Source organism: Meleagris gallopavo, chromosome 12, assembly GCF_000146605.3.
Source record: "Meleagris gallopavo isolate NT-WF06-2002-E0010 breed Aviagen turkey brand Nicholas breeding stock chromosome 12, Turkey_5.1, whole genome shotgun sequence".
Taxonomy (NCBI): Eukaryota; Metazoa; Chordata; class Aves; order Galliformes; family Phasianidae; genus Meleagris; species Meleagris gallopavo.
Window position 1 is genome coordinate 12,510,539 of NC_015022.2, and position 21,718 is coordinate 12,532,256.

General features: G+C 46.1%; 1 protein-coding gene across 5 annotated transcripts in view; it reads left to right on the forward strand.

Annotated features, from left to right (window-relative positions):
• The window catches only part of NTRK3 (neurotrophic receptor tyrosine kinase 3), a 178,200-nt gene that overhangs the window by 37,516 nt on the left and 118,966 nt on the right, over positions 1–21,718 (forward strand). For all 5 annotated transcript variants that reach the window (XM_010717488.2, XM_010717489.2, XM_019619510.2 and 2 more), the window contains exons 4-10: positions 4,118–4,186; positions 10,882–11,039; positions 13,073–13,215; positions 13,915–14,056; positions 16,193–16,489; positions 20,210–20,233; positions 20,854–20,924. In XM_010717488.2, coding sequence (XP_010715790.1) covers positions 4,118–4,186; positions 10,882–11,039; positions 13,073–13,215; positions 13,915–14,056; positions 16,193–16,489; positions 20,210–20,233; positions 20,854–20,924 — 904 coding nt within the window. The remainder of the gene's footprint in view (positions 1–4,117; positions 4,187–10,881; positions 11,040–13,072; positions 13,216–13,914; positions 14,057–16,192; positions 16,490–20,209; positions 20,234–20,853; positions 20,925–21,718) is intronic.

A 21,718-nucleotide genomic window follows, 5' to 3' on the forward strand; every position in this document is an offset into this window, starting at 1 on the left:
CCCATGATCCAGAGTGGCACCATGTTATTAAAATGCATGGAAAACTTCCCCCATGCAGAATTGGATGCCTCATGGTGGAAATGAGTGTGAGTGGAGGAGGCAAGCAGAGTCCCTCCCCAGCAGAGCTGCTGACATCATGTTGGACTGAACCACATAATATAGCTTACAGTTTAATTACAGGGGCTTTAGCTTGTTGCTGTCATTAATGAGACATCCAGCTTAATTTAGCTGAATAAGAATGGCTTTAATAGTGGGAACTCTTTTGGCAGCAGGGTAATTGAGGGAAAAGAAGAACACGCTGTTTCTTCTTTCGTGAAAGACCACTGGCTATGGGCTGCCTGGATCTGGGCTCCTCTCCTGATCGGGGTGGTGAGGCACTGGCACAGGTTGCCCAGAGAGGTGCTGGGTGCCCCATCCCTGCAGACACCGCAGGTCAGGCTGGATGGGGCTCTGAGCACCTGATCAGCTGTAGGTGTCCCTGTTCAGTGCAGGGGAGTCGGACCAGATGGCCTTGCAGGGCCCCTTCCCACTCAAATAATTCTAGGATTCTAAGCACAAGAGTGGTGAGGGTTCTGTGCAGAAGGTGTTGCTTTCCTAATCCCCACGTGTTCCTCATGCACAGGGACTGAAAGGATTGGTCCTCTTTTCTCTCCCCTCATTCCTCAGCCAGATTGTCACAGTTATGTCCCGAAACAGGCTTCTATCTGCCAGTGTGAAATACACAGATAAGGTGTTTTGCTTCTCTCCCAGGTGTCTTTGTGGCATGTGATGTGCCATACTTTATTACAGGTGGAGCTGATGCACAGGCTATTATAAAGGTTGTCTGGCACACTCTGCTACAGGATTGTTTCCACTTTCCTATAACTCTGCCAGATTTTAATTGCTCAGGCTGAAGTTTTCTGTGTTGGATGTCTGTGCTCCTGGCTCAATCAATTTTTTTTTTTCTGATGATTTCTGTCTGGTTTCAAACAAAACCTGCTTGGATGGCTGAGGCAGCGGATAGAGGGGAAAATGGGCTGTTGGGTTTAAGCCAGAAAACACTGGCGTGATGCTTCCATCCCAGGTACCCACACCCTCCTTTTGTGGAGGGAGGAAATCTGCTTGTCAAAGAGCAGGTCGTGTAGAAAAGGCTTATTTTTTACCTTCTCCATGCGAGTGTGCCAATATTCAAATGAATTAAAAAATCCTCTACTATTCCTAGGTGGGTGACTTCTGTGGTGTTCCCAGGTAAATGGTCTGGGTGTTTCAGGAGTTATGTGAGCTTTCACATCTGGTAGCATCCAGTTTTATTTCTCCAGGACTTTATTGAGGCAGAACAAATCTTGGTCCAGTTGGAGGGAGTTTTGCAGAGGATATTTGGGAGCAGATGGAGGAGATGAAGGGTAGCAGCTCTTGTTGGGACACTGGGAATGCAAGGATGCTAGGGCTCAGAAGGCCATAGGCTGTGGATAAAGGAGATCACAGAATCATTAAGGCTGGGAAGACCACTAAGATCATCTAGTCCAGCCATCAACCCATGAGGAGCATTTGGGAGTAGTTTGAAGAGTGATAGGTAGAAGGTGGGCTCCAGCAATAGAAGCAGTGGGGATATGGAAGCAAAGAGGGACTTTTGGCCTGGGAAACTCACTGTGCATGGCCACAGAAGAGAGGGAACCTTGCAAATGCTGAATTGGTTATAAAATGCCATTGCTCCGTTCACCCGTAGAGCCATAATTTAATCTCCTCGTGTGCATGTACTGTGATACTGTCTCTAATTACATAATCACATGCTATTTTCCCCAGGAAGCCTGCCCCATCCAGCACAGGGGATGGATCTATTCTGGGGAGAGATTGAAGCTGTGCAGAGAGGTTTTCCTGTAACAGCTCCGCATCTTCTGCCACAAAAGTCGGCAGATGGACTCAATGCATGCATAAAAGAGCAGTTCTGGGTTTCAGGTGTTTGCCTTTGTGACCTAAACGATATGCTTTTCTGTTGCATTTGTGGATGCAGCCCTTTTCTGTGTCCATGCTGATATCAAAGCCTTGCACAAGGACCTTGCTGACACGGTAGATGTCTGATATGACTGGAGCAAGGTCAGATGCATGCAAGTGAGGACTCATCTTGCCCAATGTTCAGTGTGGGTTGTGGCTTTCTGAGGTTGGGATGTGGGTGGTAGGAGTTGGTTTCCAAGGACTGAAGGAGAAAAGCTGAGCACATCTGCATGGCAAAGATTCTTGCATTAGTGAGGACGTTTCCTTCCTCCATCTCCCTGTGCCCTAAATTGTAATAACATGATCATGCTATTTTTGATTCCCTTATTTGCGTGAAAAGCCTGTTGTTTTTTCTCTTCTCTTTCAGAATCCAATTTTCTCTTGACATTTCTGCCTAATGTAGCAAAACATGACCTTTGAGAAAGGACATTCTAGCAAGACTCACTTCCCTCCTCTGCATCTCTGCCTCTCTCCCACATTTTACTGTCTCTCATGCATCCCCTGTTATGCTTCCCTCTCCTCTCTGTGTAGGGGGAGGGAGTGTACTGTCTTATTTCTTTCTAGCAGTGATCTGCTCCTTCCCCTCCTACTTTTCATCTGTCTTTGCAAACTTCCCAGGTGCTGAGTGCTCCAGGGTGGATAAAGGAGAGAGTTGGGCAATTTTTTTTTTTTTAACTTTTCCCTTGTTTAACATCACCTGCTATTTTTGCCATCTCCCTAAACTTTGGTGGAGGCTGGAATCAATTTGTCAGCATTAAGAATTGGGGGGGGGGAAGGGCATCTTAGTCATGCAAAATGAAGTACCTGTGGTTTGCAGTGGTTTACACAGCGGGGCAATCTGAGAGGCACAACCAGAATTTAACAATGCAGCACTGAGCTGTTGGGATGTTTAGGATTCTGTGCCTGCCACGCTCATGGAGAGCCATTGGGATGCTGGTTTGGTGTCAGAGCTGCGGTGACCTCCCCATTCCTAACTGTAGAATTTCAGAGCAGGGCTTTGTGGGGGAGCCCAATAGTGTGTGGGATGGATCTGGAGCTCCCAACGGGATGAGCAATGATGGCAGTGGAAGCGCACTCTGTGAGAGATGTAAGGAGTCGCCTCCTGTGTTTCCTGGAGCTCTGAATGCTAGGATGGATACGGGCAGATCTGGGATTCTGCCAACACCCCTCTGCTCACCCCAGGCATCCCCAGGAAGGCTGCAGACAGCAGTTTCCTTATCATGTTGTGCTGCCGGAAATCTGAGGCTCTTCTCCTTGTGTGGCTGCCTCCTCGCTGCCTAGCTTGCCCCCAGAACATCGTTTCTCCTTTAGTAATTCTTAGTTTGATTTTTGCACTCTTTTATCCCCCCTGGCTTCCAGCCGAAGAGGCGATATCTGCTGGGTTGCAAGGCTCTCCCAGGTAGATGAGATTTATGTTTCTGCAAGTTTGGACAGATGGAGAGAGGGACAGGGAGCTGTTAGCTGCTGTGGTGGTGATACCCCTGGGTGCAAGCAGCAAACAGCCATAACGGGATACTGTAATGCATGGCTACTAGGTACCATATGATAATACCTTGGGTAATCATCATTCTGTTGTTACAGCTCGGGTGTTAATACTTTTAACGTGACAGTTTTACTTAATTTTTGTTCAGCTTACAAAATTAGACTTGTTCTTTCTGCTTATGGTTGGTTAAGCTCCAGATTCACAGGCAAGAATCAGGCAAATCTTACTGTTTGAATTATTACTATTATTTCTTTTAGCGCTGCAGCTGGATGTAAACTACTTTCCCCTGTGGGAGGGTGGAATAAAATGATAGGATGGCCTGGGTTGAAAAGGACCACAGTGATCATCCAGTTTCAACCCCCCTGCTACGTGCAAGGTCGCCAACCACCAGACCAGGCTGTCCAGAGCCACATCCAGCCTGGCCTTGAATGCTTCCAGGGATGGGGCATCCACAACCTCCTTGGTCTCCAGCCTCTGCATGAAAAATAAAATGAGGAACTTCCATCCAGGTTCAGCTTCGTTAACATCTCTCATTAGGAAAGCTAAAACTGGGTCCTAAACTGTTTGACAGTGCTGTAGCAGATGATGGGCCCTGCGGTGGAAGTAGGGCTGCATGCAGGAGGAATTATTTACCGTGACTCCTTTTTTCTTGTTAATTTTCAGAGACCTCTCTGGTAACCGGCTCACCACCCTGTCATGGCAACTCTTCCAGACACTGCGGCTCTTTGACCTGTAAGTTCTATCCTGGAGGTTCTAACTGGAAGAAAAGGGGAGGCTGAGAGGAGGCTCTTTAAACAGAGCTGTTTTGAAGCTTGTGAATAATTATCTAAAACTCCATTGGGCAGCACCTTCCTTGGGAGGGTTTCCTGGCTATGGGAGCACCAGAGCAGAACTGCTTCTCTTTTAGCATTGGAGCAGCTGGCTAATTAACATCAGGATGATGAACAGGTCATTCTTGGGGCAGTAAATGGTTGACTAATGCTAGGAACACATAAGTCATACTCATTGGGCAAGATTTGGAGTGGATCTTCCCGAAGACTTGGTCCTCATGGTTGGCCTTACCCTCCAACTGTTGTATTTTTTTCGCTTCTGGTCAGGCTTTAGAAACAATCCTGATTCTGGGTGGATGACTCCCTTGATCTCCAGCAATTGAGGTACCTGCCAGCTCCCGTGTGCATGATGAGATAGTGTCCCTCCTGGGGCACCAGTGGCCTTCAGCCTGTTGAATTATTGATGGAGCGTTCAGTGCTGTGCTTGAAGAATAAATGGACATGAAATCAATGGAGTGTTGACCCGATGACCTGTTTTGTTGGATTTTAGAAATAGTTGTTTGGTAGGTATAAAAATATATATATATGTAGGATTTCTCCCAGAGGATCCTGGGAAGCTCCATTCATCCTCACCGATGATCAATAGAGCTGTAAGCTGGAAGTGACTTATGAAAGAATAAAGACAGTCTTTCAAGTGGGAGTAAGTGTGTTATCACTGGTGTTGCTGCAGTGTATTTTATTTCTGTCAAATTGTTAGATGAAAAATACTAATAGTGATATTAGAAATAGAGGAACGCCCTTCTGATGGGGAATCTGGCTTGCAAACGTAAAATGCTGAACTTGGAATTTGTCCCCTTGCTGATTGCTCTAAATATTTTTAAAGCCTGGCTCAGGTTTCAAGTTTAATAGCATGAGTCATTTGTATTCTTAGACCTTTACTTATTATCATTGCACTGTTTGGCAAAATTCAGATTGATGGTTGCTGCCTCTGAAAGACCCAAATGTGGAGGTGCAAAAAGGGCTGCAGTCCTGGGCAAGAGGCAGCAGAGCCTGGGATCACAGTGATCCTGCAGATTCATGGCGACGCTTCCAAAGTGGCTCATTTCTGTTGTTTCATTTCAGTTGCTTATATATATATTTTTTTTTCTTTGGGTGTGTCCCAGGTCTGCTAAAACGAATCAGGCTCAAAAGACCAATGCCAGACAAAGAGGGAATTGAGATGCTGCTTTTTGGGCACTGAATGGTGCATGTCCCATCAGATGCTGAGTACATCCATAGCGAACAGCGGATGCTGGCAGGGAAACTGGTGTGTTGGAGGTGGCTGCAGTCTGTCAGCAGAGTCACTCGAGGCCAGGGCTCTGCAGCCTGGCAAAGGGAAATGAAGTGAATGGTTTGGCTCCTGTTGGAAATGTGCTCAGAGCTGCGCTCAGAGATAACGAGCTCTGATTGATGAAAGAAGTAACGTGGGTAGGCACATGGGAAATCATGGGGCTGGGTAATAGGAAAGAGATGGGAGATGGGACAGCCATTCTGTTATAAATTGTGTTGTCAGCATTTTCATTGGAGTTTCTTGGCAATGCCCAGCTTGACTGGTCATCTCTGCCACTGTGCTCTGAAAGGCTTCTTGGCATCACCCTGTGGCATGGGCTCGAGTGATCAACGAGAACCTTGTCTGGGAGCTGGAATGAGAGCCTGGTCAAGTTTATTTTCTTCTGGAGAAGTGCTTTGTCACTGATATTTCTTGTCATATGTCCCTTCTGGGTTCCTTATCACTATGGAACCTCTTCCATGTCAGCACAGGTAGGATGTACCAAAATAACACGCTGCTACTGCTTCTCGAAGAATGAAAGAAGAGGAACGTTTCAGCTGATACCCACTGGGAAGCCAGTGTTGCTGTGCTTGTGGTGTCCTTCCCATGGCTAGGAAACTGCTGAACTTTGATCTGTTTGAGAGAAAAGATCACGTGGGAATGTAGCCTAAAATATGGACTCTGAATAATCATTCAAATAAAGAAGTTGGAAACTAAGGTAAAGAAATATTTCTCTTGTGGAGTGGTCATGGTTCTGAGCACTGGAGCTTTTAAAGAAAAGTCTCCAGGCTGCAGAGAAATTAGGAAAGGATGTGCAGAAGTGGAATTCTTATTTGTAATTTTTTTAGAAATGCAGAGGATGGGTGAGTAGAAGACAGTTTTTTGGCATGCTGAATACCAAGCAGGCTCCCAGGATTTGGAAGGGAGATGGAATATATGGCCTACATAAAGTGAGTGTGAAGCACTGGTGAAAACCAGAAAGGGAGTTACATGAAGGATTTACGTGAAACCAAAACCCCTCTGGAGAGGAAGGAGGTGGCAAGGAGCTGGGGCCTGTGCAGAAGCAGAAGCCCAAGGCTGGAGAGGATGGGAGGATTGTCTCTGGAAAAGTGTTGGGATGGGAGGAACTGCAACTGTGTGTGATGGAGATCTCCATGTGGGAACGTAAAACCTGACAAAGCCATGGTGAACACTGAGGAGGTGAGCCGAATGCTAATATGAAGATCATGCTACACTATGAGAGCAGGCAGGTGAATGGGAACCTGGGGCTTGAAAGAGCTGCCAGTCTGCATTCAAACTGTCTCAAGCTAGGAATATTACTTTAAAGCAGAAGCATTGAAAGAGTGGAGCTTTTCCACTGATGACTCACTGAAGAAACGATGGCAAAAATGAGGCATGCTTCCAAAGAATATTATCTCTTTCTCCTTCTGGCCAGAACAAGACTTGGAATGGTTTCCAGTAACTCCAGCCCAAATTCCCACGGCAGAGCCTGACCTTGACCGACAGGGCTGGAGTTAATGTGAGCGCAGCTCTCCAACGCCTGAAGCAAGCTGAGCGTGCACAAGGAAGCATCTGACACTCGCAACAGCTCATAAACATTGGACTTAGAGCCTTTCTTATCCAGAAGTCACAGCTGGTTTCCTCTGTCATGTCCTTGGCTTCCTTTGTCACGTCCTCAGAGATCTTAGGGCTGACATTTCAAGAAATTCCTTCCCGGAAAGGCCTAAGACTCTGGATCCAATTACTTCCTTGGTTGGATAAAATGCTGTAGTCCTGAACATCTTGTTTCTCTGCCTGGACTGTCAGCATTTCTAATACAGGTAGTCCCTGCCAGCTCAGCCTGCAGGACACTTCTACAGTGCTACACAAGAAGTTTTGGGAATGGAGCATGGCAACCTTTCTGGTGTGATGAGCCCAGCTTAATGTTTGTAGCTTTAGCTTAAAAACTTACTGCCACCAACAGTTGCACTAATACAGCTGTAGTAAGTTGATGGTACTTGTCTGCTCCATGTTCAGCCAATTTGGGTGTTGGACACCATGTGTTGCTCCCTATCAGAGCTCTTCCCTTTGGGTCCCACCCCTTTCTGGAAGGGGGTGAAAACAACACCTGCACCCCCAAGAGAAGCACTAGTGCTGGGAAACAGAAATGGAAAATGAAAATAGGTTTTGTTCTCTGCCCACCGGGCACATTTTGGTTCTTGAGCTTAGGGAAACGGGCTGTGTCTTGAAGTATGAGAATGTTTTAATTGCAGGCATACCAAAGCTCAACAGCAGCTTTCTATGAATGAAAACAGACAGCAGAAGTGTGGCAACAATCTGAGCTGCTGCCCTCTGAGAGGCTGTAGCTGCAGACAGCTTTGTTTTAGCTGATGAGACCTGGGATAAGGTGCGTGCCTTGGTTAGCTGCCTAGTCCAAAAAAAAAAATCACTCTGCTTTGGGTATGAAGTCCTTCTACTTGGAATACTGGTGCTGGCCATGACTGTCCGCATTTCCTTCTGTCCCAAACTTGAGCACAGCGCTGGTGCCCTCTGTGCCCAGATCTTGCCCTGATGCTTTGCCTGCTGGCTGATACTGGTATGTGTTATGGCTTTTGTCCCTTTTCAGGCCAGTTCCTCTGGTGCAGAAAGCAGCTCTGCTCCTGCATGGAGACCAGTGTGCCTGCAGCTGTGATGCTCGCTGCTTCTCACAGGCATTTTCTGTGTTAACGAGACCATCAGGAAGATGTGGGGGTGTGCAAAGCTCCTGAGTGCCTGTAACCAAGAGATGCTTTGGCAGCATTTCCAGGCTATGGCTACGTGATAGAAATATCCTTATCCTCTCAGCAATGGGCTGTGCTGAATGCACGTGGACAGGAGTCTCTTGCTTTGGATGTCTCTGAGATGCTGATACATCCAGTAACCACATAAAATCATAGAATATCCCTTGTTGGAAGGTACCCATAAGAATCATTGAGTCCGACTCCTGGTTCCACGTGGAACCACCCAAAAATCAGACCACGCAGTAGAGGAGGTCTCTTGGCTGCTGCACCATGCCTTACAGATCTATCTCCAGCACAGGGGGCTGACTTCCTACCAGCCAGTGGGGTTTTGCTCCTCAAGGTGCATCTAGTGCCTAGTGATCCATGCTAGCTGCAGTACTAGGACAATGATGAGATCTGAGAAGAGAGATGAGGGCTTTGTTTTTGTGGGGCAGGTTTAGAGCAAAATAGGCATTGAAATCTCTGCAAACCTCACTGGAGAGCTTGCCATTATAGTGTGGAAGGCTCCAAGCGAAGAGGAGAAGCATTTCCCATTGCCAAGTGTGCTTTTACAGTCATGTAAGAGGAAAATTGATGCACACATCTGTGTACGCATCCAGAAACCCACAGTGTGTTCACATCACAGTGCTGTGCCAGCTGCCGGTGGCACTCAGCATGTCTGGTCAGTGATGGGAGTTAATTTGTGCAAAAGCCCCTGTGGGCGTCTCGATTAGGGCGTGTTACATCACTGATGTTGGGGCAAGTCGTGGGTAAATTCTGCCCTGATGCTCGCTGCTCCTGTATTATTCATGATGGGTCATGAATTAGCAATGGGCTGGGAAGGCTGCCTTCTATTACTTACAGAGCTCCTTGTAAGTGCTGTGACAGCAGCTTTGTTTCATGAGGATATTTGCAAAAGAGCAGAATTTCCCCTCCCTGCACTGTCTCTTAGCCCCACGCTGCTCCTAAGGTACAGCACTAGTATTGTGTCCTGCACCCAGCCCTGCTGGTGGCATTGATGTTGGGTCTCCAGGAGAACCTGGATTCTGGATCTGTGGCCACAATGAAAGGATTGTGAAGCTCATGCAGAGATTGCCTTATCATTGAATCCCACCAAATCACTGAGCTAATCTGCTCTGGCCTGTTAAATTCAGCGTTTTGGCCTTCAGGTCTCTTGTCAGAGCCTTGTAGCTGTCTTAACAAAGGTTTGGGTGCTTGTGAATGGGGGGGGAACACAGTAATGAAAAGCTACTGAGTGGAGCTTAACTCCATGTTTGTTATGCAGGTGTCAGTTTGTATCTCCCTGTAGAACAATATGCCATCATTAGGGTTCAGGTTTAACAACCCTGAGTGCTAGCAGGAGCTGCCGTCCCCTCCTGCTTTCACAGCACTGCTATGGACAAATGGCAGCTGCATGTTTGGAACTTGTTTCCAAATCCTGTTAGTCAGTGGAATTAATTTTGTAAAAGGAAGCATGAATTTTGCAGTGATGCGTGGAATGGAGCAGAGAAGCAGCTTCCCCTTTTGTGAGGCAGGGATCTGGATGCTGTAAGAAGCAGCAGTTTGACCTATGGAGATGCCCTTTTGCTTTGGGGTTACCAACCTCACCTTTTGCTGTACTGGCTGCTCTGTTCCCTGCTTTGTTTTCTGCTTCACTGTTTCACGAGGACCGATTCTGTTTGTTCAAGCTCTCTCCTCTGTTTTGCTCACGTTACCAGTCCAGCTCATGTTGGTGGTAACTCCTGTGCTGGCTGAGCACTGAGGTCTCCTCCCTGCTGAGATCTGCCCTCGTTGCATAGATAGCTGTAGGGCTTTAAAAATGTAAATGAAATGGTTAATAGGTTGGAAAATCAATAATAATAAACATCCATTGTATATAAAATGTGTAACCGTGTCTTAAATGAAGTACATTAAAGGCAGTGCTTCTTTCCATTTCTCCTGGCCAGGTCAGCAGGGTCTCAGCACAGTGCTGTTTGATTTGATTAAAATGCATGATATCCTGCACATTAGCTCATGTCCTGGAGCACCAGGAGGCTGTGTTTGTGTAAGGTACTCAGCAGAATCACTGCTAGCTTCACTGAGCACTGGTGGAGTTGGAGGTGTGCTTTCACCAGCAGGCTCTTGGGCCCCTCTATGTGTGGGATGCTAGGAGTGAGTCGGTGTGTTAGGGTAGCGTGAGGCTGCTTGCTCCTTTCTAAGGGATAAATGTTTGAGCTGTTGGGATGGCATCACTGTGAGACTGAGCTGTAGATGTTTGCTGTTTCCCATCCCTGGAAGTGCTCCAGGCCAGGTTGGATGGGGCCCTGGGCAGCCCACGTCAGTGCAGGGCAACCATCCTGCAGCAGGGAGATGGAACTGGGGCTTTGGGGTTCCTTCCAACCCAAGCTTTCCTACGTGCAGTCCTTATGGTGAAAGGTGTGTGCTTGCACTGACCTGGAAGATGCCAAACCTTGTTCACGCACACTCCTTCACAAACACACGGATGTAGAAAATCCACCTCTCTGGAGTAGGAAGAGACGTGAACCATGTGTTCTAGATGATCCTGCAGAGGAGCTTTTCCCCGGTTATCCTTCCCCAACCCCACTGTCGTTTCTTTCTCTCTGCCCATAGGAGATTAGAGAGGAACCCTTTTAACTGCAGCTGTGACATCCGCTGGATCCAGCTCTGGCAGGAGAAGGGCGAGGCCAACCTGCAGTCCCAGGAACTGCGCTGCATGAACTTGGACACGGCCGTCATCCTTTTGCAGGACATGAACATCACCCAGTGTGGTAAGGTGCAGCCCATGCAGGGCTCCTGGGAGGGTGTTGGCAGGATGCCTGTCTTGCTCTCTCTGGTACATCCAGCCAACCCATTTGGTAGGGAACTTAATGCTGCACTACCTTGCCGTGTGTTCAGGGATAATGTGATTGAGGATAATTAGGGTGTCTTGTGTATTAAAAACAGAACCTGAGTGAATGTTGGACTGCTGTTTTGTGTGCCCGAAGGTGCTGTGGGATTTGGGAGGCTTTCTTTGTTGTAGTGCTATTGCTTGAATCCTAAACCTTGGAATCATTAAGGTTGGAAAAGACCTCTAGGATCACTTAGTCCAACTGTCAGCCCATCCACTGACCACATCCCTCAGTGCTGCATCTTTTCTTGAACATCTCCAGGTATGGTGACTCCGCCACCTCTCTGGGCAGCCTGTGCCAATGCATCATTGTTTCTGAGAAGAAATTTTCACTGATATCTGACCTGAGCCTCGCTTTGCACAACTGAAAGCTATTACCTCTTGTCCTAAATCTGTGATCAATCCATGTGATAGCCTGAGAAGCTTCATAGAGCTCTTCCTCTGTCTACCCAATTCTAGAAGTGGTATATTGATAAGAGAAAATACTCTTAGGAAATATGTCTCTATCCGTTTTCTTTGCTTTAACTTTTCAGTTGAAAGCCTGCCTCTGTCAGCAAGAGGCTGGAGTGACTATCTGTCTCTGCTTTATGCTTGTGTTTGTAACAGAGTCCAGTGGCCCCAGGAGCAAGATGAGGCATGTTCAATACTTACCCTTTTTCTTTCACCTTGTTCTCGTGTCAGCTGCCTGTCTGGTATCAGTTTTTGCTCTGTTGTTGCCATTACTGGAAAGCATTTCTTGTAGTATAAAGGGAAGGACGTGTACCTTCAACGGAACAATTAAACTGTCTGTACACGAGCAGCTGTCAAACTCAGAGGATGAAAAAAGAAAGAAAAACAGAGGTTTTCTTTCTTTGATAATCGACCTCTGTTCCAGGAATTTGAGTTCATTTCTTGTAGCAGTAAAACATAGCGTGCATTTTCATTTGTGTGAATTTTTTGCTTCCGAGTTCACGATGTCCCTTTATTAATCCCTGGAAATTGGCCAGAATGTGCCCGTGTGTGGATGAACTTAAAAGATCTGAAAGAGCACTGTAATTTTCTCCCCAAATAGGGAAAGAATAATCCGTAAGGATTAGAGAGGAAAAAGATCTGTAGGAATCGGGGGTGGGAGGAGAGATGACTCCATCAGTGGTGGTATTAGATATGAGGGGACATCAGGGTGATGATTTGGGAGCGCGGATGTCCTGGCTTTGGGTCAGCATGGTGGATGCTGCCCTTCTGTGATGGAAGGGGACCGCTGTTCTCCCATACCCAGAAGAGCCCAGAAGGTTCTTTCCCCTTCTAATTGCAGCCAGACGGTCTTGTTTCATGTTGCAAAGATTTTTGGTGCCTGTGGCACCAGGAAAGGAAGGTGCGTGAATCAGAACCACTGTAAATCAATGAATTGCTCTGCTACCACCAAGGCAGAACCAGGGCACCTTTTGTTAGGAGAGCGGTGGTTGATATGAGGACACGTTCTTGGTCATTGCAATTGATTGTTATAAATCAGAGGGATAATGTTCTTCCTCAGAGTGCTGGGCACTCTCTGCTGTATGCCTATAAGTGCGGACACTTTGGATCCTCTCTCAGTGCATCAGCTTTCTTGTCACTGGTGACTGCTCTCAAAAGCAGCATCTGTGGGGCTAAGAGAGACTGGGAGGATGTTGTGTGAGGGGAAGAGCAGCCAGAACTGAACACAGCTTCTGGAGGATCTTGTCAGCTGGTATACTTCCAGCATCCGTGTTACTGGATGTGGAACACATCTCCATGCTCCCTCTTTTCCTTGGGTGGGACAGTACCGTGCCATTGCTTCCTGCTATGCACTGCGGAGTGCTGGAGGCTGATTTGACAAACAGCTTGGTGGGATTTGTATCCACATGTGTCCTGTAGCAAATACTGCCCCGCACCTAAGAACTTCTATGTCTGCCCTCCCAGACCTCCCTGAGATCAGTGTGAGCCACGTGAACCTGACGGTGCGGGAAGGGGAGAATGCTGTCATTACCTGCAATGGCTCAGGATCACCACTGCCTGACGTTGACTGGACGGTGGCGGATCTGCATTCCATCAACACGCACCAGGTAGGGCCCAGGAGGTGCAGTGCTGCTGGGTGCTGTCGTGGCTGGGACCTTGGGTTCCCCGCATCTATGAATGGGTGGGATCTGTAGGTGTTGTGGAGTGCAGTGAGAAATGTGAAATGACTGTAAGGAAAATAGAGGTTGTATCTTATCCATATGAGAACCCTGAAGGACACTGCAGGCAGCGAAACCTTCCCTCTGTGTGACAGGAAAGTGAAGATGAGATAGCTTCATATCTCAGTGCTCCCTAATTGAATCTTAACTCATGTCTCCTCTAATGAAACTACCTGTTTACAGAGGTGTCTGCAATAGCTGTAGCTGAAACAGGCAGCTAAGCAAGCTTGTCTAGAGACAAGCTGTGTTTACCAATGCCACAACACCTGCAGCTCTCCACCTCCCAGTAGTTCCTTATAGAATCATAGATTTGTTTGAGTTGGGACTCTTAACGGCCATCTGGTCCAATTCCCCTGCACTGAACAGGGACACCTACAGCTGTCAGGTGCTCAGAGCCCCGTCCAGCCTGACCTTGAATGTCTCCAATAACGGGACATAAGATACCCTCTCCTGGTCCTACTTGTCTTTGAATTTTAAAGCCTTTCTCGCCTCTTACGCAGAAACTGTGATACTCTTCTGGGGGCAGTAGCAGGAAGGAGAGAAGCCAGTGGATGCTGATTTCTGTCTGTATTTCTCTGTGATGTACAGACCAACCTCAACTGGACCAATGTTCATGCCATCAACCTGACCTTGGTGAACGTCACCAGTGAGGACAATGGGTTCCTGCTTACCTGTATCGCTGAGAATGTGGTGGGGATGAGCAATGCCAGCGTTCTGCTCACTGTCTACTGTAAGTAGCAGTGGGGAGACTTTGGTGGTGCAGAGACTGCAGGGAGGGCAGTGATTTGTATGAATGCACTGCAGATTGCTGCCTGTGATGCACTGATATTTTTTTTGGATGCGAATTAGAAGCTGAGCACAGCTGTGGGTCCTTGTTCAGCACTCTTAAGGTCAGTACTGTGCAGAATTTCTTGCAGAGATGAGCCCTAGAGCAGACAAGAGCCAAAGAACACACTAGTGGATGTGTCTCTGCTCATCTCTTGGAAGGTACAACAGAGTGAGGGAAAAGTCACAGAGGGACTAAACTGTCTTTGCTCATAAAGAGTCGCTCACCCTGGTATCGTGAGAGGTTGAATGTCACCCTTGCTAAAGCCAGTGTGAACTTTGCCTCTGATTTCAGGGTGCTTCCTCCCAGATCTGCTCCTACAAAGTTAAACAGCGCACACCATGTGAGCACATGCATGTTGCATTTCAACCGTTCACTTTTAACTACTCGGAACTTAACTTTTTGTGTGCTTTCTAATATATCTTAACACAAACCTGACCTTAAGGGGAAGTTTACATAGCTTTGCACCCTCGAGCAGCTGAGATTTACTGTACATTGCTGTGTCTGTAGCATTTGCAATTTGTAGTTTGGAAATCTGACCTCCCCCCACCCCAGCACCCTTCCAGGCACAGTGGGGACCATGTGTGATTCTGGCTAGTCTTGGTGAGCCCACATGTGCTGCACAGCACATAGCATAGGAGCCATGGGCTCCTATAAATACAAGGCAGTCACAGGGGATTGGAAAGAGGAGAGCAGATGCTTTCTTCTTTCATCTTCCTCCCAGTAAGTACTATTGATGGACTGAAGAATGGAGGTATTTAAAGTTCACATCAGCTCAGAGATGATCAGTCAGCAGGTGGGTGTGTGGTTTTTTTTTTTGCACTGCGTTTTAGCATGTTTTTCCTCCACACCTTAAAAAGCACTGTGCCAATGCCTGTTTTCACCCGTGTAATCCTCTAAGCTGCTGACAGTTTCTGCTACCCCTGCTCTCATTGCCCAGACCCATCACTCAGGCTGTGATTTCACACCAAAAAAAAAAAAAGTAAAAAATCTGGGTTTCTCTGTGTAGGTGGCTGCCTGATTTGAAGCATCCTTGCCAAGAAGATGTGAATAAGCCACATGTAGATCTAGACTTGTGAGTGAAACGAGGTGGCTGGGACACAGCTATATGGTTCAGGGTGGCTGAGTACCACATTTTTTTTTCCAAAAGATGGGCTGAAGTCAGTGATTTTTTTTTTTTTTTTAATTAAATTTTTATTATTTTTCCTTGTGGATTGTCTTTGGAGCTGGATACTCTCAGGAAAATGGGAACCTCAGAGAAGACCTATGTCTCTTTGTGTCCTTTGTATTTGCACAGAATTGTTCTTCTGGTCCACATGTTGCCAGCCTCAGGGTTTAAGACGTCATATATAGATGTTGTATTTGGGGTTTCAGAAGTGATGGCAGCAGAACATCTGAATTGTTGGGTGTTTCCCAAAGGGATGAAGATACATACGCAAGAAACTGCAGGTCGTGTCCCTGCTTTTCTTTTGTCTGTCCTACTCTATTCCCTCAAATTAAAACACCTCTGGAGGGTGCTCAATGAGTGGGAACTCCTTTGGGATATTCAAGCAGTCAGAATTCCCAAGGATCTGCAGCCACAGGAGGATACTTGCTCCCACAGCTTAGGAAATCTGAAACTGCTCCTTGTGACTGGAGATCCCCCATGGGCACCTGACGTGGGTACTGTGACAGTGCTACGTCCTGGTGTCCTGTATGTGAACAGACTGCCTCCCTGTGATCTCTGGAGGGGAGGATCACAGCCATCTTGTGCAGACTGGGTAACTTCTGTCTTAATAATTTCTTGGCTGGTGAAGGAACCAACCTTGGGGTTAATACATAACCCCCTTAACAAGCCCAGTATTATGGTTCAGATCCTCCTGGGGAGTATGGAGTGGTTCTCATGACTTCAGTGCTCCTTTTTTTGCAGGGATCCATGGGAACAATAAAAGGAACAAGGGATTTTGGAGGCTGCGCTTATAATAATCTTAATTTCCCTAGTGCACAAGGCATGATGCAGCTATTGGGTTGCTGTGAGCCTGCTGTGTTTCTCTCTGCTAGATCCCCCTCGCATCCTAACTCTGGAGGAGCCAGTGTTGCACCTGGAGCACTGCATTGCCTTTGCAGTGCATGGGAATCCAGCTCCTACCCTTCACTGGCTGCACAACGGCCAGGTCCTCCGGGAGACAGAGATTATCCACATGGAGTTCTACCAACAAGGGGAAGTGTCTGAGGGTTGCCTTCTCTTCAACAAACCCACTCACTACAACAACGGCAACTACACGATTGTGGCCACCAACCAGCTGGGGTCAGCCAACCAGACCATCAAAGGACACTTCCTTGAGAAGCCCTTTCCAGGTAGGATGTTCAGTTTATCTCATTAGGGTTGTCTGCAATCTGAAGGTTTTAATATGGTAGCACCAGTAATCCTAGCAGCTAGAGAAGGTGCTGTCAACTCATTCTAAGTTGGCCTTTGAGAAGAGGGTTGGAAAAGGGGACACCGAAGGACATCTGTGGTCACGACTGTCTAATTCAGTGATCAGTATAGCATAGAAAGGTAGTGAAGAGGAATCAGACCCCATCGAATCAGATCATCTTTGAGGTCCTTTCCAACCCAAGCCATCCTATGATTTATGAAATCTCTGAGGCGTAGTTATCTATGGTGGTATCTGACTGGAACATGAGAGCAGCAAGAGGGCCACCATGCTAAATCTAGCAATGTGAAGTTTTAAGCAGCCCTGCAAGATTGTGACCCCAAGTACATGGTTCACCTGTTAATGTAATGTTGTGTTGGGACTGCTGGTTCTCATCAGCCACATATCAGCGATGCCTGATGTGAATCAGTGTAGAAAGGAAACGCGCAAAGCAGTTTAACAGCAGGAAATCCCCCTTTTCTTGTTCATATCAAGAGGAAGAATTTGATCTTGAACTTTGGTGGAAGTCAGTCTAAGTTGCACTGAGAGAAGAGAGACAAAATGGTTTAGATGTTTGTGTTTGTAATATATCCTGCAATACACAGATAGTATTATTCTATGGAGTTGTTACTTATAAGCTAAATAAAGGAAATCCTCTTAAAGTGAGGCAGCTCTGCCTTTTGTTCCTTCTTTTATTTTTTTTCTTCCTACTTGCAGTTGAGAAATGATTGCAACTGGATGAAGCAATGTCAGGATTGTTTTCTTTCTAAATATGACATGTGCAATTCGAGGATGACAGGTCTGCAAAAAAAAAAAGGCGACAGCTCAATTAGTTGCTTTGCATCAGTTTGCTAGGATTTCTTTACTGATTGTTTGGAATTCCCTGGTGTGCTCCCTTGTGCTTTATGGCTTAACTGCAAAAAAAATAAAAAAAAAAAAAATAGAAGACATGAAGATCCAGCTCTGGAGAGTACAGCAGAGACCTTTGGTGATCTTCCTACTATGTAGCAATGTTGAAGGCTTTAATCTTCTCTCTAGTATTGCAACTTCACACTGACCACACGGAGTTAAGGTCTGTGCATGCTGCTGCCTTCAGGAATGATGCTGTGAGAAAGTGGCAGCTCTAAATTGGCCCCTGCAGCCCAAGAAAATACCAGCAAAATAGGGCATTTGCTAAATATAGAAAAATACCAATGGTACTCTCGCTTATTATTTATATCGCACCATATATGTACACAGAGTTTTCCTGCAGGTCAAATATCATAAATGCAAACTCAAATCTCTGCCTTGAAGATCTGACAATTGAACAAATGAGCTGATATGGATGGGAATGGAAAATTTATATTCAGGCCTCAAGGATGATGCTCTGTTTGGCTATCCTACCTATTTATGCTTCCTGCTGTCGGGGAGAAAGAGCAGCTTACAAAATGTAGGTGGGTGAGGTGAGGCACAGGTTTTCAGCATCAGCTCTGTCAGGTGCCACCTTTGTGACCTTGTTTCCCTATATGTGAAATGAGGACACCTCTAAGTAGGTGCTGGATCTCCAGAAAAATGGGCGGATCTGCTCTTCTGGAGAGCTGATTTTGGAAGTGTATCTAAGGCACGCTGCGATGTGGGAATGTACATCAATGTTTGAAGCACCCCTTCTGTCAGAGGCTCTGGGAGAACCTGTTTGTGTGAAATATATGTAGGATATTGCCCTTGCTTGTGCATCTTCACCAATGCCTTGTGTGTGTTATTGATGTGGAGTGCTTACCTACCCTGAACCAACTTCCAGCAAGAAATGACCCATTTCTCTTATTTCTTTTGATCTAAAGTCCCAAGCTGTTCCTCACCCTTGCAGACCCTGTCAGCACAATCCAAACTGTAATTTATTTTCCCTCAAGTTCGTTGCTCTGTCCACTGCCAAAGCTGACATTAACACTCAATGCAGCTGATGTCTATAATTTCCCATTTGAAGGTAGACTCCTCCAGGAAAATCTAGCAAATTGAAGCTTCCCCATGGTGGTTTGTTTGGGAAGCTTATTGCCTATAGCTATTCACTCGTGCACAGGTATTGCTGTAACTACCTATGATGGGATTATTAGTCTTAATATAAGTCTTAGCCTGGAAGGATTTCTTTTGGCATGGTAAAGGACCTTGTGACTGTGGGTTGTTTTTTTTTTTTTTTAGGAACCTATGGTGTGTAACTACTCATTAGTGTGATGCCAGATTGTGTTGCCCAGCCTGGAGGAGAAATATGCTACTAGAAGCTGGGTGGGAGCTGGGAGATGCATGCCATAACTTCTTTGTGCCATGTTGTGGCTCCAGGGGCCTGGAGCATGGCTCCCAGGACAAATTTCTCATCTCCCAGTGAAGATGTCGTTGCATTTTGTTATTGGCACCTCTGCCATAGACTACTATCTCCTTTAACTAATCTGCTAAGTTGGTCTATCAAATTCCCCCTGGATGAACACTAGTTCTTTGGAAACTTCTCACAGACATCAAGTTGAATAAAATTTCTTGGTTATGTTCTACCCTTCAAAAAATAGGAACGTTTAGTGGGAAAAACCTCTGGGTTTCTGTTTACTCCAGGAAAGAAAAATGAAAAGAGAGAAAAATGAAAAAGCAGATAACATTTTTATGACTAGAGTCTGTGTTAATAGATAAAGTAGTAGAACTCTCCACAGAAAATATTTTTTCCTCTTTTTTTTTTTTTCTCCTCCTCTTGCTAGAAAAAGTCAAGGGAAGTTAGTTCTGCTTAACTTGAAGCAAAAATATTTTTTCAGAGTCTTTTTCTCCTGGTCTGGAAGGCCTTGTTTGTCACTTGGGGATTGTTTTACACTTCCCTTCTGAACCTCATCTGTACTTCAGTGTGAGCATTTCTGCGTCCTTCCAGGAGCCCTCTGCCAACAAAGCTGTGTAAACTCCAGTTAATATCAGGCTCAGTTTCTTACATGGGCGAGTGAATTGAAAGCTGACGTTGTTCTTATGCTGTGTAAACTGAATGTCATGGAGAGCTTTAAACCTCATTGTTAGAGCCCTTGGAAGTTTTCAAAGCTGAAGGGGCCTTGCTGAATAGACGGAGCAGCCAAGTGCTGCCATGCAGCTCTTTTGGGGAGGAAGCAGCTCTAGGTCAGCCATGGCATCATGTCCAGTGCTGACACTGTTAGCATTCATGAGTGGACCTAGTAGGCTTTTGAGGAGCCCAAGAGGCCTCCTCTGACCCTCTGCTCCATTCTGGCCACTTCTCCTTTTGATCTGATCCTTGTCCCTGTAGACCTTTGTTGCTGGGTGAAGGCTACCAACCAAGGCAAAATCTGCCTCTGTCCTGTTGAACACCTGTGTCTGCTGAGCTTTGCTCCTTTGCTAAAAGCAATCATTTAACAGCTAGTCAAAAGGTCCATAATTTCCATTTCAATTTTGCAGTTGCATCCTTTCAGTTTCACTTCAGATCAAGACCCCTGTGCACTCAGTCCTGACCTCCGGCGTGTCTTGCTGGCCACGTGTATCCAGGCTGTGTGTTGACATCACTTTAGAGATGCCAAAAGGATAAAATATTAAATGTTTTTGTTTCTTGAGCTCTTGAGGTGGTAGAGTGTGCCTGAGGTGGGCTGGGAATGAGACTACTGTCCCTTTTGCTGTGTTACTAATTGTGTTGCTTCTCTCTTTGTCCTTTCCACAGAGAGTACGGACAACTTCGTCTCAAGTAAGTGCCTCCTTTGCATGTTGTGGGAGTTGTCTCTGGCTTCCCAATGCACGACCAAGATGGATGGGGAGGTGTTGATCAGTTCTGGGGTTTCTCCAGAGCCCTGGAGATACCTCCCTTAAGTGAGATCCTGAAAAAGGATCTGGTGTGTAATCATCCATGTACAACGTGCTTTGTATTTTGTAGTGGGATGAGAATTGGACTGAACTTTCACGGTGTTTCCTCAACAGACCATACTGTATTTCCCCACTCTCCAAAGCCCATCCAAGTAACTGCTTCTTTGGATAAATTATGCTTAAATTAATCACATGTCTTATCCCTACAGTAGATGTCTGAAATTTCTAATGGATGGCTGAGGAGTGGAGCTCACCCACCCTGGCAGAGCAGGGACTTGAATGTTTCTCAGTTGTAAAGTTGAAGTAGCATTAGCATTGTCTTGGGCTGTGTTTTCTCTATGGCTGTGCATATCACTCTTTGATTTTAGTGCCATCTGAAATAGAACTGTGCAGCCTTGGTTAGGGATGAACTGGTTCTCCTTGGGTCAGACGTGCACTGGGGGGATGCTGGTGCTTTAGGAGCTCCATCAGAGCCACACTGAATCTTCACTGTTTTGGTTTCAGTCGGTGACTATGAAGTGAGTCCCACCCCACCAATCACTGTGACCCACAAACCAGAGGAGGACACGTTTGGGGTGAGTCCTACCCTCTTCTCAGCAGAACTGTTCTGCGTGTATTTCTTACTATTAATGGCTCAGAGTTTACAGTCCAGCGCTGTTTTGAGATGCTTGCAAGGAAAAATCTCTTCCTTTGTGGTTCAAGTCAGCCAACAATAAGAAGGATTTTATGGCTTGTGTTGGGGAAGCAAAGTACTGACGTGAACTGTGTGAGCCTCTTGGGTCTGCTGGATGGAACCAGGGAGCTCTTTGAAAATAAGACATCCTGTGAAGTTGTTGCTGGCAGGTCAGAAATTCTCACTCTGAAAAAGTAGCACCCAGAGAACAAACAAACAGTCGATTGTGTGTTTCGTTCTATTATTGAACTGTTAAGTTCAGCCCTGTTAGAGACTCAGATTTAGCTTGGTTCAATCTTGTCAATGCCAGTTTGCCCTCTCTTCTACCCTGCAGGGCATGCCAAAAATAAAAATGAAAGAAAACCTATGACTTATCGGATCTCACCATTGTCTTTATTTTGCAGAATTCAGGCAGGGAAAAAAATAAATGTGTACAAGTATTGGGAAAAAACCTAGCATGTTATACAAGTGCTCTAATTCTGTGAAAAAAATTTAAGATCTTGAAACCTGTTAAGTATTAACAGAATGAAGAAAACATAATTCCCCTTGGTTTTAGCTCCCATCCAGCCGAAACTCTTCTATAGCTGAAGTGAAAGCTTTGAACAGTGAGAAAAGGGTAATAATGTGCGATGATTATTACATGCGAAGCATAGAAAAAAAGCTGGGGGATGAAAATAGTGTGTGGTAAAATAAAAA